Below are 17,272 nucleotides of genomic sequence, written 5' to 3'. Positions count from 1 at the left end.
ACAGAAAGTATTGTCCTATTTGTACAAAGTCCAAAAAATTCTAATATTCCCTTCCAGTTAGTTGAGGCACTCCTATCTGTAATTCCATCATTTGACTTTGTCCAGAACAAGGGATTAATCTAAAGTTCTTGCCTAATCTTACAAATTAACCCACTGTCCCAAACTATACACATACCAACTTCTTTTAATCTAACCTTGCACGCTTAGGAATGAAATATTTATTCCTCAGGTTTGGGCCACCTAATGTGACTGATTTTTCCTAATCCTATAAAAGATCTTTACACAAGAGAGAAAGTAAATGGTTTGTACTAAAATCACTTACATGTAAATGCTGCCTAATTATGTGTGAATGGTTAAAAAACAAAGGCATGAGAGATGAGGTCAATGATAGAAAGGCGTGGCTCATTGTCTTTTCTGTTTTTTGTGTCCAAAAAAACTGTTTGTAGATAACATATAGTAAAAGTAGACATTAGATACCAGTACTTGAGTACTGCAGTAGATCTATACTAAATATCAAAATTAAATTACAAATTCAATTATATGTGAACCAAAAATTTTACGAGACATTTAATGAAAGGGTTACCCATTTAGCGCTTGCACATTTATAAGCTGAACTTATTACTTATGATATTCACAAACTGATATACTAGTACACAATTTGAAACTTTGAAGATTACTCATGCTTACAATTCATAGAATATCACTTAATCACAATAATATAAACAATTTTTAATAAAAATACTTCATTAAAATTGCAGTGTGTCGATCACTGCCTAATTTTCAACCACATTTATCACGGTAAATGTTCGACAAGATTAAAAGGCAATTTGCAAATGTTTATGTACATTACAAGCTAAGGTCGTAACCTCTACCCAAACTGTACACATTTCTTTTACTTCAGATAATTGTTATACATACACAACAGTTAGAATGCACAGAGCTTTTAAAAAACGTCAAGTCTTACTTACAAAGTTGGATTGCAGCTACAAGTGCTAATATCACCAAAAAGCAAGTTGGTCCCATTCAAAATTTTTACAAAAGCGGTTTTCTGTAATAGCGTAATGGGGTGACCCTATTAAAAGCCTGAGAAAAGAGGTTTGCCCTCAAAAATACCATTGAAGTCATATATACACTGTGTGTACCTGAGCAGGTACAAGGCCCCTTACATATCAATAAAGATAGCAAGAACTGAGCTCTACTGGCACAGTTCACCTTTAAGTAAAGTTCGGGGAGTAGAAAATGAAACAGAACTTGTAATTTACATGAGCATAGCATTCATTTACATTAACATTACAGATACCATTTGTAAGCAAGTCATATTTATTCAATACACAAATAATCTAATTAATATCGGTACAGGGGTTATTGAAGCTATTGATCAGGTATTGATTGATAACAGAAGTGTCTTTATATATCAAAGAGTAGATGCAATCTAATGACCTGAAAAAATTAATATACAGTGACTCTTCTTTTAACTCTTATTAAAGTAAAATACATCCAAACACAAAGCAAAAGAATTGAAAGCAAAATTTTTTGTTTTACACAAATAAATGGAATCAAAATGAATTTATCTATCCTTAGCAATTGATTCAATGCATGTATATCTGGGTGAAATGCAATTAACTGCAAATTAAACATGTAAAATGATAATGTATAAAAAGGAGGAAAAATAGCTCTTAATGTCTATTACACTTGCCTACTCCGTTCAATACCCTGGGTATCAGCAAGAGATTAAATCTCTAAGAGACAGTCCGATCCTTGAATGCACACACCTGTAGATGAAACTGACCACCCTTCAGTAATCATTCACAAAAATTTCTACTATATCACTTTCAGGAGCCTTTGGCTTACTCCTTGTCAGTTTGAACAATCCTTGGAGGGACTGCTCTTGCAGGTCCATACACTACCGCAGAACAGTTCCATTCATGGAAATGGGTCACACCGTCAAAAACCTGTTCAAGCAGACAGTCTGACAAAGCAGGTCTGTCAATCATATATCAAAGCCCCTCTCTTATCATATGAAGCAGAGAACATACCTGCTTTTATACGGTCTCTTTATACCACCAATCTGCATATACTACCTCACTAGACGTTTCAAATACTTATATGGCCTTTATGCAAGAAGCTTAGCACAAAAGGCTAAAAACTGACTCTGTCAACAAACAATGATATAGCACAGCTTTTCACAAGAAGGGCTATCATTTGCTGCCTAATCCTATTACAAATAAAATATTGTTTAAACATATCATACATTAAAAAATTTCATGGAGGAGATTAAGAATCTTTTCTCTATAAATTTTGATTCAGTCATTCCTGAAAATATAGATACATGTACTATATATATCTATATAATACCTTTATTTGTGTGCAATTTGCTGAACTTTTATGTAAACGTCCAGGTAGTTTAATGTGTCAAAGGCTGTTGGATTGCATGTGCATGCTGAACAAATATTTTTTATTCATTCTCTGCAAGATGATGGAGAGAGAGAGAGAGAGAGAGAGAGAGAGAGAGAGAGAGAGAGAGAGAAATGCCATGCATTGCATTAATTCATAATAAAATTAAAATTCATGAAATTGGAAAGAAATTGTAAATAAAAAAAAAAAATACACATAATGTGAAACAATAATGATGTAACATATGTAAGTTAGGTATGTATTCAGAAATGCAAATTGAGAAGGAAAAAAATTGAAAAACAAAATTAGTGAAACTTCAGTTAGTTGAAATATGTACTATGAATTCCAAATGTTCATAGACTTACCAGTCTGTCACAAAATTATGTGCCTGAGAGATCCCAATCAGCTGCCAAAATGACATCATGACAAAAGTATGTTCCTGGTGTTACAATAACAATGGTAAATATTTGAAGACATTAGAACATAATCACTTTGAATGCCAATGTCAACATGCCTCTTTGACCTTCCCATAATAGATTAAGTGAAATAGACAGTGTATTGAAAAGAACATGAAAAGTAAAAGCTTGTTTTCAGAATTACATAACACCTTGAAAACTAACTATAGACAATTAAACATTTCCGAAATGATTTATCCCCCGCTGCATGTTAAGCCTCTTTGTAGCTGGTCAATATAAGCTTATCAAAGGAATTCTACAGTTTAGCACCTTGGTATACACCAATCTAGTTTACCTATATATAATTGGTTAAACATTATCATAGCCAAAAATGAAAGTCAACACACACACCCCAAAAAAAATTCTTATATTTATATACATATATATATATATATATATATATATATATATATATATATATATATGTCAATTACAATAGTAATGTACCAGAAATACTGAGATTTGTTTATCAAAGGTGGCACCCAACCTGTCAACAAACATCAAAATATGATAAAATAAAACTAAATAATCTGATACCAGAGTCTAAACAAACCACTCCCCCCCTTTTTCCCAATTACCACAAAACACTCTTCAAGTAACAAACAGAAGAATAAAATCCTTGACATAGACTGGTCAATTATTTCATTCTGTTATTAACGTCCAGACTTCTGGAGTGGAATGAGTAATTTGTTTGCTGGTCATCTCTCTACATGTTGTTTACTTGAGAACATGGTAACAGTAGGAGTTCCTGAGTGGACAGGGCCATGAGCCCTTGCTACAGAAGTGTGTAGCTGGTAGTCAAGACAAAAACCACCCCCAGTCTTATCAGAGATACCTAATTTACCACTCAAGTTTATCAACACCTATAAAAGTTCCTACTTTCCGCTTTATCTGCCTGAAAAGGAAAACGGGGGAGGGGAGTCTAAGAGAAGGACAATAGAGATAAGAGAGATGTGACTCAGGTCCTAAAAGCCTGATTTTCTCCCCTCTAAAATGTTTTTGTTTTCATGCTATTTTTAGTTATCTATGCAGGATGTCGTTTGAAGATTTTTTTTTTTTATAAATATACATATGTAAGCTTGTATTAATCTTCGAAGGCCAAGGATTCCTTATCATCTCGAGAAGAGGAGTATATTAAACCTTTAGCTAGTGTTGATCCCATGGGGATCCGGGTTAGAATTGGTTCTCAGTACCTCTTGCTTGTTGTAAGAGACAACTAAATGGGGTGGTCCTTTGGATGAGACCACAAAAACCAAGACCCAGTGTCGCAGCAGGTGTGGCACGATAAAGATCTCTCCCTGCTCAAAGGCTGTACGCGCCGAGCATAGGCCTGAATTTTGCAGCCCTTCACTGGCATTGGTGATGTCTCCATATGAGTGAGAGATTCACAAGTGGGACGTTAAACAATATACAATCAATCAGTTGGCTAGTGTTAACTATATTCTTCAAGACATAAAAAAATTGTTCAAAGCATTATGAAGGAAAAATAATTGATAATTTATAGGCTTTATTTATCAAAGCTGAAGACTATACCCAAATTATCCTTAATGTAATTATAATTGGTAATGAATAAGTTTAATAGCATTTCCTAGAAATTGGTCACATAAGAATACTCTCTAAATTGATTTGGTCATTCCTCTCTCATAAATTTTCAATACTTGGAGACTTGATGGAGTTTATCTAATGTTAGATGTAAGGATGGTCTTGACCTGATCGAATAACAAAATGTTAGGAGAGGTTAATTCTGTCAAGCGTAATTAAAAATTGTCCCTTGGGAAATCATGTGGTTCATATGTGAAATAAATTTCTTTTCTTCCATTATAGTGTTTCTATCTTGAGGTGGGTGACACTTGCATAGTCTAAGTATCTTATTGATGTGAAAACTGGCTGCTATTTACAGAAAACTCCAGATCAAAAAGAGAATTACAGTAAGACAAATGAACTTGCACAAAATCTTTCTACATCATGTGTGTTTGTCATGGAGAGAAGATTTGCAAAGTCTTGTAAAGCATGTTAAACTACTTTCATTACCTGAGAGAAGTCATAAAAAAAAAATCAGTTTGATTATGATCTCACTGCTGTACCTCCAAAGAAAAGAAATGATAAAACCCTCTGCAAACTTAAGATCATCTTAGATCTCAATCCAAACATCAAACATGTCTTATCAAATGTAGTAAACCTCCTCTCAATCATAATAGCTATTTACTTACTTCAATTTATTACCTACAAAACTTTCTATTACTTCTTGCCTGTTGCATGAAAAGACAAATTCTGACTGACAGAAAATTTCAATTTGATAGGATTTCTACAGTTAGATGTTATCATCTGAGCTTAAGTATGTATAAGGTGAATCCCTATGCAACATGATATCAAACAAACCACCCAAAACAGTGTATTTTTAGTTTTAAAAATGATTCAAAATACAGTGTTTCTATCTAAAGATGGTGACCAAGTCACGGAAGGAGATAATTTGATACACATTTGAATAGCTTGAAGTTTTCTTAATGAAACAAGCAGTAAAACAGTTCACTGGGTCAACTCAAATATTTCCGCCAATACACCACAATTCTAAATATCATGAATGTTTCTTGAGATTTGATACAGAAAACGGGGTGTCATGACAATGCTAAATTTTAGAATTGTTTTCATGCCATTTCATTGTGATATGGCTAATGAACAGCAGAGTTATCTTTCTTTGTATTCTGCTGTATGTAATTTTTATAAAACTTGAAAGTTCATGTGGTTTCTCTGCTTTGTAATATTATATATATATACAACACTATTTTGACTGAAGTTTTAATTTACAAAGTATGCCAAAACCTACGTTAAATATATCTAAGCCTAAACGTCTACATGTATACATAGAAATCTGTGTCATTGTGAAAAGAAACTGAAAATAAGCAGGACTGAATGATTTCAATCTAATTGCTGTATTTAGTAATACTTCACCCAGTACACACTTTACCTTTTTCAGTTTTTGAAACAGATCACACACTGGTGATATAAATGAAGACAAAAACTGAGCACAGTTGCCATGGTAGTCTTCTTCACACACTATTTTAGCTTCACATATGGCTGCTTCAGTGCAGGCTTGGTAATGCACTTCCAGGTGTCCTTGTAGATCTGTGTCAAGGTCAATCATTTTATCCTACAAAAAATCGGTAAGAGAGTACATATAGCCACACGTTTCTACAAAATTGCATAAATTCACCAATTTTGAAAATATAACAAATCTGCAAACGGAGCCAATCAAAAGTTAGTTGTCTTAAAGCAACAGAACACATTACGAAAACCAGTTATCCAGGCATGGGTGTCGTCTTAGCTTCAATAATGTAGCCCTCTCTGATTTTTTTCCCTCCGAAAATGTCACAATAAAAAAATTTTGTTTGTGTACAGCAGGTTGGAGTTTTTAAAATTATTTTGTGAATGTTCCTCACTCAAATGCTTGGCTATATATGGGAATGCAAAGGCCAGGTTCTTGAGATATGTGTATTGACATTGTATTTGATTGCACTAAATCCCTTTCACACATTCACGGATGAGACGCTGGATCATCCTGGATTGTCAATCTGTGATGGTCTGTGACAATCCATCATCACTGTGTACAAACCGTGTATGTGTCCGGTGTTGTCCTGGACCATCCAGCTAATGTTTTAAACATGTTTAATTGTTTTCACTGATTTTTCTGAAAGAAAATCCTCCGTAATGATCTGTATCGATACTGTGTACCTCCATGTATCAATCAAGAGGTCCACGTATCAACTGAAGTAACCATGTAAAGTCCGAGGTCATCCAACTACAAAACTTTTCTGCTGAAAAACATGGATGTCTACAGATTGTACATGGATAATTCCCAGTAACTACATGGACAGCTATAACACAGGGGAGAAAGACCATGATAATCCATGGTCATCCGCGTATCTCCGTAAAACTACAGTGGATGGTCTGGCAGAAACCGTGATCTTCCGTACGCTCAGTGATCACGCCAGCACCAACCGGGATTTTTTCCGGGGATGTATGGGTAGCTACCATGCTTATTCATAGGGAAATCAGCGTTTTCCGTGTCTGCATCGTAATAAGACCTTGTTGACACTGACATGAAGTCACAGAACCCAAAGATGCCGGATCACCCCGGATGACTAGAATTTTGCATCCGGCATCGACCTACTCCTTTTCCGTGAATTTGTGAAAGGGGCTTAAAGAAAATACTCGCATGTTACATGTCTAATTTAGGCACCTATCACTGGTCTTTTGGCAACTGCAAAAAGAATCCTTTAAAATCATTCTGTAACTTTGATCTTGACCCAATCAAGGTCAAACTTAGAGAATGGGCTGGATTCGAGAAGTACTCCTGTTAGAAAACCCTTTTCAAAGAGACAGGTTTCATAAAAAGTTAAGAGGAATTGGAGAAACTCTGGATGAGAACCAGAATAGAGAAATGCATGAAAGGCGAAGATAACGAACAGTGATCAATCTCATAACTCTTTTAAGCAATACAAAACAGAGAGTTGGGCAAACACGGACCCCTGTATATACCAGAGGTGGGATCAGGTGCCTAGGAGGAGTAAGCATCCCTGTTGAACAGTCACACCTGCTGTGAACCCTATATCTTGATCAGGTAAACGGAGTAATCAGTGTGCCAAGAATGGCTTAACAATCAGCATGAAACACGTCAGACAGCATTTGACCCAATGATAGGTTGTATTGGCAAAAATGCATGTAATCCAGTAATGAAGTCAACATTTAAATATGATGCTGTAAATCATGAAACTTACAGCAGTAGTTGTACCGGGTATATTTTGCGATCTTGCTATGTAAACCTATGTATTCAAGACAACAAATTAAGTTCTCACAAATGAAAAAGTCATTTACAGTAGTCACACCTCATAAACTTCAGAAACTGCTGTGATTTTTGAGAACATTTTGACATGCTGTTCATGCAAAAATGATGCCACTGACACTGATACTAATTCTCTCCATATTTTTGTCCTGGTGAGCTAAATGAACTATAAACCATGCATATATCAGCATAATTCCTACCTCAACTTATTGAATTATTCCTGTTTTTTCCTCCAGGTTTTATGCTCTAGCTGCTATTAATGTTCAATTAAAAATGGTATCCATGGCCTATATTTTAACTACAGAATATTTCTGCCAAAAACGAAACTGAGGGTAGTGAAATAACAATGTTGTTTACCTAACATAATGACCTTTATTCGATTTAGGCGACGTTATCATACATCATCATTAACAAACTTTACATTGTGTGCATGCAACCATGCTAAATTCCATTAGTTTCAAAGCAACAAAGTATGGGTGAAATATGCCTTAAATCCAATGTTAAAATAACTTTCTGATGATTCATTAGAAGTCCATCACAATAGAATTCTCAAAAACAGGACTGCAAAAATGAATGGGTTTTTAAGGAGAGCTTTATAATCTATTCTTATTTTAGAATATAGGAATTGCAACAATTAAACACACCTATATATGATTAATGTGCATGCAATTGTTTTCTTTAGAAAATAATTAGATATCATTAAGATTTCCATAATACAAGTAATAAGACATCATGCATTTCTATAACTTTATTGGGATGTGAAACTATATACCAATTTCATTTCACATTACAATGCATGCAGTTATAGCAATGGTGCCTTATTACTTAGTTAAAGTCCTTGAATTGTTACAAATAAATTGCATTACATGTAATACAATTAAATTGTGTGACATGATGAGTTGGTTTACATTACGTCCATTATAAGGGAAAATAGATACAAATGTAAATATAGAAATATGATAATAATTGTAACAGTAAATGCCATCTTATCACCAAGAAAGTGAGGAGGATTTTGTTTCTCAGAACTCAAAATTCTAAGTTCAAAAGGGGCATAACTCCAAGAAATTATTGAATCAGAATATGCACATCTACACAGTGTGTTCTTATTATTACAAAGTCTCACGATATTCTGTTGAGCTGTCTCAGAGGAGTTGCGCTGATCACAGGCACCTGAAGTGTGGATAGCTTGTATAGATCTTATGTACATACCCCCCCTCCCCTTTCTCGAATGAAATTAGTTTTATACAGGACGGGTGGGCTGAAAACAAACCCCTGTAACTTCGTTGCATGCGGTATAATGAAATCATTGACATACTTCATTTCCTTTTATCCATACTTTAAATTAAAAAAAATATATACATATTTACTCTAATCGTCGCAAACCACGGGCTATTGTTTCCTAATGAAACAATAACCCGTGGTTTGCGACGATGCATGACTTACTCTTTGATGTTCTGAGAGTATTCTGACGTCATAATTACTTTTTTATTGTGATGTCATAATGAAATGTGCACACATGACGCAAGAACGACGAAAGCAGTCGTGACTACTCGGCTATTTCCGTAACCGCCGATTTTTATTGAGAATGCATCCCCCCTTCTGAAATGGCAGCCAACAGTAATTCGATTTATTGGCTCCCTCCTCTTCTAAGGCACGCAGTAGTTGAACCCATGAATTAATTAAGCCATCTATTGAAGGATGACCCCCTTCCCCGATTTAGGATTTTGGGGTGTGAAGTACCTATTGCGGTTTTTTTGGGGTGGTGGTGGTTATTTTATTATTCCCATCTACTTAGATCTAGTTGTCAATATTTAGTCAACTTCTTCACCCCATTTGGAAAGGGTCTGGATATAATGCCACAATTCGCACATTCATTACAGTTTTAATTTATTATGATCTGTAAAACCTACAGGTCTCTTCGAGTCTTTGGTGATTGCAGTTTGTAATGAAACAGAGTATCTTTTACTGAAGAGTTTTGTCTGTATCCAGTTTTCTCAGTGTATGTGTTTGACCATAGATGTATAAATATACAACCCAACGAAATATTTTTCGTTGGTACACATTTTATTGAGTATAGGCCTACGGGAAAAATAAATATCTTTGTAAAGTAAAAAGGGGGTAAATCTGTACTTTAAAAGGTTTGAGCTGTTTCATCTTATTCATATATGTTCCACCAGCTTCATTCGTACATACAGTATAATTATTTTCTAAAGAGAGTTTGATTCCAGTCGAAAATGTAACAGTCAACAATTCGAATGCTGGTTGAATTTTCTTGAACTCCTATTGCAATTTCAAAGCCGTAGATCAGCCCCTGGAACTAACGGTTGATTTCTTCAAATTGCTAAGACATTTTAAAAGGAGGGATCGAGGAATGTTGCTATCAGGCAGTTCGATTGACAATGCCAGATACTACAGTTGTAGAGTACCTGACTAGAGATTCAGATAGCCCTGTGTAGAACCGGTCCGGTCTATTGCATTTTCTTCCTTTCTGCTATAAATACGTTTCTAATTATAAATTTCTAAATTAGTCAGATGTTACTCCTTGGCCATGGGACATGACTTTCACATTGGTAGAAGGCCAGACACTAATTCTAATAATGCAAACAGTTTTTCTACTGGATGTCCAGAAATACAGAAGATTTTCAAAGAAATATAATGTATTTTCAGAATGATCAACTTTTCGCCAACATGGGCCTCGATTTGGATTCCACGGATTAGATAGAGCTCATTGCGTGCTCAATATTATAATCATACCAACAGGTTGACTGCTAGATATCCAGAAGTAAAGACAACTTTTAAACATAATGCATCTTCAATATATGATGTTTACTCCTCCTAGGCACCTGATCCCATCGCTGGTGTATCCAGGGGTCCGTGTTTGCCCAACTATCTATTTTGTATTGCTTATAGGAGTTATGAGATTGATCACTGTTCGTTATCTTCGCCTTTCATGATCAACTTAACCCTACCTCGCCCCAGGACAAATGTTCTTTTTTACAGTTTTCAAAGAGGGTTCATTGCCCATTATAATCATGCAAACATTTTCCGCACATGATCAACTAATCTCCACCCTGGGGCCTAAATAATCATGTAAAGTTTGTCTGCTTTATGTCCAGCAGTAAAATTTTTCTATTGCATTTTCAATGCATAATGATAAATCTAGCCCCATCCTGGTATCTGAACTCTGGGGTCACGAATTTCACAATTTTGGTGGAAGACTCAATGCCAATTGCAATCATGGAAAAATGTGCAGAAGTACAAAGAAGGTTTTCAAAGATATAACGCATTTTAATATATGGCCAACTTAGCCCCGCCCTGTGGCATGAATCCCTTGGTAAAAGGTCCATTGCTTATTCTGATCAAGCTAATAGTTTGACTGCTTGATGTCTCTGAGTGAAGAAAAAACTTTTGAAGATTACATTAATTTTGATGTTTTTGGCCACACCCTTCAGGCCCCAGGGAGGTAGAGACCATGAAATTCACAAGTTTTGGACCAAAATTGTTTAACATCCAGAGAAGAAGCTGAAAATGTTAAAAAGTTTACGACCGACGCACGTCTAACGACAAGTGACCTGACAATGGACGACATGGTGCTTCAGAAACATTGTATGGGATGGACTAGGATCCGTGTGATTCTTAATTTACACTGTTCACTGAAGCTTAATTGATTTTACCACAAATCCCACAATTACAAAGAGTCCCCTGTTTGTCATTGAAAGGTCGAGATATCCTAACCATCTTTGGTAACATCCAAACACAAGGCTTATTTGCATCAACACAATTAAGGAATTGTCAGTTTGATGCCTTTAAAACCCAAACAAGACATTTCATGATTTTCATATACAAAGGAGCTGTGATCATTAAATATGTTGTGTCTTTTCCGCGCTTGAACATTAAATTCCTCCTCAGATGCAGCGTGGAAGATCTGTTTGAATTTTATGAGTTGAAAAATCGTAAAAACTAGTTTCAATATTTTTATAGTGTCGTCATGACTGATAAAAATATTTTAATTATTAGGATTATGTTGCCCAAGGCATTTATTATCGCTAGGCCCACTAAGATTGTTTTCATATAAACATGGTTAAAATTTATTGCATATAGATTTATCTAAACTGGTTTTAATTGTCTAGTTCATAATATTGATAAAAAAACACACACACACACACACCCCAAAAAAACCAAACCAACAAAAACAAACCCACCCCCTTAAAAAACACCCAGAAACAAAAACAAGAACATAAATCGTGTATACTCTCAGTATTTTATATATTCTTTTAAACTTCTATATGAATGCATTTATTATAATTACAGATTAAAGGAAAGGAACAGCGTGTCGGTAACCCACCATATTTATATAAAATCTAGATACACTGGTTCTCTTAGTAACATATAGTATACTACCTGCACCTGTTGTGATACAGGTCTCCCAAAAACTCGACTGGCAGTATTTGATATTCCATTTGAAAAATTTCGAATAATTCCATCGGAGCCGAAAATTTTCGATCGAAAAGTGGCCATTGTTTTTCGTCTGCGCGGCATATCATGGAATTTTCCCCCTCAATTATACACACACCTTTACATTTTCATTGCACTCCATGTAAGTCGGTATCAAGAACATCCTTTGATCCAGCGCAGTCGAGTCGTTACGCCGCATTTTAATTCACCTTTTCCGGTCCACGAAGTTTTAAGGTGACAGGATAATGTAGGTCTTGATAATAATACTGTACACTCCATAAAGAGCCCATATACATCATGTAATTCTAAAAGCTCTCCATACCCTTTCCTACCCACCAAACCCTTTCTGTTTTATCTAAAAAAAAAAAAAAAATCTTTAGGAATTTCTCGTGTAGCTTCTAGGCACTTGACATAGTAAAATGGTTCATTTTTTCGTGTAATTTAATGCGCAGGTGGGGGATTATTGGTTTATCCCTTCATTGCTGTAAAGATTTTAAGTAAAAAAATCTTATGGTTTACCAGAGAAAATGTTAATTAGGAGACAGGAGGAGAGAAAAGAAAACACACGTTTATTTGAATGCTTGCCCCGAGGCGTGTACAGTTTGTGTATTGCCACACCTGTAACAAGGATTTTAAATTATAAGTTGGAGACAGGATCGTATACTTAGGAGAGCAAAAGAAATCCCTTGTATATAAAATTATGTACATTCTGTGTATTTTTGTTAGAATTGTAATTTCTCACGGGTCTCTCGGTCCGTTAGTCCAAGGCATCGTATCGCGTTTCATACAGTTCTCACTGTGTAAACTTGCTCATGTACAGCGTGTCAAAATTCATCGTATTATGTCTAGGCACAATGACAGATGAGAACATACACGTAATCCCTGTAGATGATTTAGTGATACATCAGTGGCGGACATACAGGAAGAAGTCATCTTCTGTCATTTTAGGTGTCTGAAACCCCCCTTTTTAGGACGGAAAATTAACTAAGGTACCATCTTTGATCGCACACTCCCTTTGAATTTTTCTTCTTCTGAATCTGTCAATGTACATTGGAAAGACACCGAAGATATAACTGATGTGTTACAAAGTTTCTAGTTTCTCTTTCATTGTGGTGCATGCATATTTGACTAAAATCTAAGTTTGTAGCTGCACTTGATGCGGTGTAGACTATACAGAAAGAAGCTGTGACCGCTGTGTCGTCGCTGATCTGAAGATTTCCTCTAAAGGAGGAGAAATCTCCAATGCAAAAGACCCGTGAAAACCTTATAAACGCAACGTGGACGTAGTATCTTCCTCAAGAGGATTTTTGTTGTTGAACATTTTGAATAATCTATAATCTCACAAACATGTACTGAAACACAACACTTAAACAAATTCATTTCCAGAACTGGAGGAGTTATTCGGGAGTGTTTGCATATTCAAGGCTTGTTGACTAATTTCTTAATGATAACTACAACTGTTCCCCACACCCGATGTACAACAAAACCAAACTTCATCATTAAACAGAATACAATTACCATATACACTTTCATTGCTAATTGTGTTCAAGCCTATGGCCGTACTTACAGTGTATATTTCGACCACCAAACAATGGCAACTGACCTGATCGGTTGTTTTTTTTTTATTTAATTGTGTTATTAAGATGATGATTACGTAAGCAGTGGTGTTACGTTATTGTTTACACGAACTGAAGCAAATAATCAACACGATCTCCAAGTTCTGTCGTATGACGACCGTAACGAATAAGTTTAACGTTTTAATGAAGATCGCATGACTGTATTCTATGTATCGAACCATTCTTTGATGGAGGCTAGAATACATTTTTTAACATAAAAATAACCTTTATTTTGCATCATGGCATTCACGAACCTGACAATTTATTATATTTTATGATAAACAATTATGCTAAATCAAAGGAAGGCATGCTTTAAAAACAAATTAACTACTAAGGAGATACGGGGGCGGGGGGATTCATAATATGAAAAAATGCTATTCAAATACATGTAGATATAATACAATATAAATTCGGGATACATAACTAATAGTATAATAGGTAACACATATAAGTCATATGTTACATGTATTTTTTTTTATCCTCTTTACAACTGGTGTTTTATCTAAGGAAGGGGTCATGACCTTAAATTTGGCACCAATAGTTGTAAATATAGTCAATAATATCGATTTAATGTTACTTTTTTTTTATGTTGAGAGAAATGTGCTTTTTGTTTGGCTGCAACAGAACACATCAAGCCGCATACGGTTCGTTCTGAATTGTATTTAGAGCTTATAAAGGGATTTTATTCATGATCATATGTAACTCAGAGTAAAAACATTTTTATTCAAAAATAGACAATATATCTTGCAAAGAAAATAAGAGATTACATAAATAAATGGCTGTGGTTTATTTGACAGAAAATATCATTCAAATTGTCATTCTATTCGAAGGGGTACACACCCTCCCGAACCACCCCCTGTCTCTCCCGAGTATCAAATAAAGTATTCGGGATTTTATACAGCGCTTGTATCTCGGATTGACAACAAACCACCCCCACCCAAACTTTACGATCCAATGTTAGAGTTGTATAAAAAATAGCTCTGCAAGTCACATCCTTTTGGGATGGGATCTTTTCAATAATGCAACATTGGTTGGACCCCCGCCCCTGGAAAATGTTCTGGGTCTACCCCCTGATATTTCATACGCAGAGAGAGGTGGGGGTTAATACTATTGAAGTCATTGACTACATACAATATACAACTGTATAATTACGCTCACTGTAACTGAAAGGATATAAAAGAAATCGATCCACTACATTTATTTCATGATAATTTTGTTCTTTCATCAATACTTAATCAGCGCACAAATACAATAACTCAATTTTTCACAAAACTATAAATCATTCTGGTATATATTTGCGAATTCCAGGGGGTTGGGGGCTGGGTTCGGACCCTTCCCCTCTAGATCCCTGCATGGAAGACATCGAACTTACACCACTTTTAAGGTGTTTATTTTAATCGCCATCCTCAAAAGTAACGTCCACCATTGTTTTAAATCGTAAATGTAACCTTAGTGTATATATGTATATACATTTATTTGTATCTCATGTACCGGGGATCTGGTTTTCAGTGGAGGAAAAAAATTGAATAAAATTCTTACTGATCAGGTCAGTTCCCATTGTTTGATGACCGTAAAATATTCTACGGTCACTGGCCTACAAGTACACAGTGACCACTGATATGAGAGGGTGTAAAGAAACTAAATCAAGGATAAATTATCGCATTACATGTGCAAAATATTAATAACAGATATGACGAGAATAGTAATAATGGAAAACGACGACAAACAGAAAAAAACTGTGAACATTCCTCAGTATTATGTGATGGAACTTAAAGAAAGCAAAGTACATGTATTAGAAAACGAACCTAAGTTCTGCTTCAGTATTTCTGCATATTGTTTCGGTAATTGAAATGAAGGAGATATAATAAATGCACGTGTATACAGAAAAAGACGGTTCCAGGAGAATGTGCTAACAACACCTTTTTCTTAACAAAAAAACTAGACTTACCATTTAATCCCCTGACAGCTGTAACAATGGTCAATATCTCGGGCCTCTTTCCCCAGTAACAAATACCTGACCCAGGCCGGAAGATAGCCCACATATCAAGCATTCAATGGTTGTTCAGACGTGGGTGTTTAGAATTTTTCTGAATCCTTCGACTTAATAACAACAGTTTAGAGTGAAATACTTCTAAAATTTAGAAAGTTCATAAGCATGGCAGGTATAGGCATTGTCGCAAGACAACATATTTTTCCGATAGATGTACGCATTCTTTTTAATACTAGTATTTATTTTTTACACATTTGTGTAAAATATTCTAAAGATGCATATATATTGCTATGAAAGAAAACATGCTCCAAGCTGAAATAAAAGAAACACAAAACTCTGTCGCAATAATATGATATTGGACTAATTAAATATGTTATTAGACTAATATGACAATAGACTAATGCAGTCGTTATTGCATGAATAAAACATGTATCGTAAAGAAACATCAATCTCTAAACTTTTCCTTTTAAAGGTGTGAACTGTCACAACAGATAGAATTAAGACTTAGTGCTCATTTATTCATCATGGAGACGGGCATGCAGATATTGTAAACCAGTTATCCCGGAAGAAAACGAGTCATCGATGAAAACGAGCACGCTATATCGTAAATTATTTCATAAATTAAAAAATATACTTTACGGTCCTGTTTATGATAAGCTTTGATATCTTAACTAGGCATTATTCTGTGGTACTAATCCCATTAAAGAAATTGTCAATCCGGGTACACACACATAATTGCAGTATCACAAGCCGTTTGTATAAATATCGAAAGAAATGTTTTATACACAGAAAAGATTTTTTTTTTCTAATTTGAATTTGTATTACCAAGTCTTTGGATTTAAAGGTCATCTAGTTACACATTTTATACATATATATGGATTTTATCACACAAACACGACATATTCTCTGTTTTCGTACATGATCTCTGGTCATTTTCTATTGATTACACAATTTCTTGTTCTTTTATTTGCACAGATAATGCTATTAATAAAAAAGTAAGTAAATAGTTGATTAACCTGACATTATCACAATAATTAACCCAATTTTTACTTGAGTGTACAATAAACAAAACACCCGGCTCATCGGACCGACTTTGTTTTTGTGAATGTATTGCAACTTTGGTATTCTTAAATCAAACATTTTTGGCAAACCAGTTTTTCGACCCAGTCCCTGGTAAGTATCTTTTAGTCTATCTACAGAGAGGTTTTTCGTAGCTTGTCACTTTGAGTGTGGTAATTCTTTCCTTGAATGGTTGGGAGGATGGTCAACAAGATACTTGAAGAATAGACATGTTTTATATAGTTTTGATAAACATGGTCATCTCTTTACGATCACCAAAAGCGAAGGTACCATAACCTACTGCGCGTGTACCGGCGGTATCTTTTAATTACCATTTACCGCGCTGATTGTTAATCAAGGAAATGATGTAAACAATCTACATAATTCGTAATTCATAAATAATAACAGTACAACATTGCTTTAATGGGCAAGTAACTGTCATCAGGCTGTATCATTGATAAGC

General features: G+C 35.0%; 1 protein-coding gene across 1 annotated transcript in view; it reads right to left on the bottom strand.

Annotated features, from left to right (window-relative positions):
* The window catches only part of LOC125668247 (pleckstrin homology domain-containing family G member 4B-like), a 45,630-nt gene extending 33,137 nt beyond the window's left edge, over positions 1-12,493 (bottom strand). The window contains exons 1-2 of the mRNA XM_048902121.2: positions 12,091-12,493; positions 5,815-5,997 (exon numbers count right to left, since the gene is read on the bottom strand). Of these exons, the coding sequence (XP_048758078.2) occupies positions 5,815-5,997; positions 12,091-12,228 (321 nt within the window). The 5' untranslated portion in view covers positions 12,229-12,493. The remainder of the gene's footprint in view (positions 1-5,814; positions 5,998-12,090) is intronic.
* Between the last annotated feature and the right edge of the window lie 4,779 nt (positions 12,494-17,272).

Source organism: Ostrea edulis, chromosome 1, assembly GCF_947568905.1.
Source record: "Ostrea edulis chromosome 1, xbOstEdul1.1, whole genome shotgun sequence".
NCBI lineage: Eukaryota > Metazoa > Mollusca > Bivalvia > Ostreida > Ostreidae > Ostrea > Ostrea edulis.
This window is presented reverse-complemented; position numbering and strand designations above follow the sequence as displayed.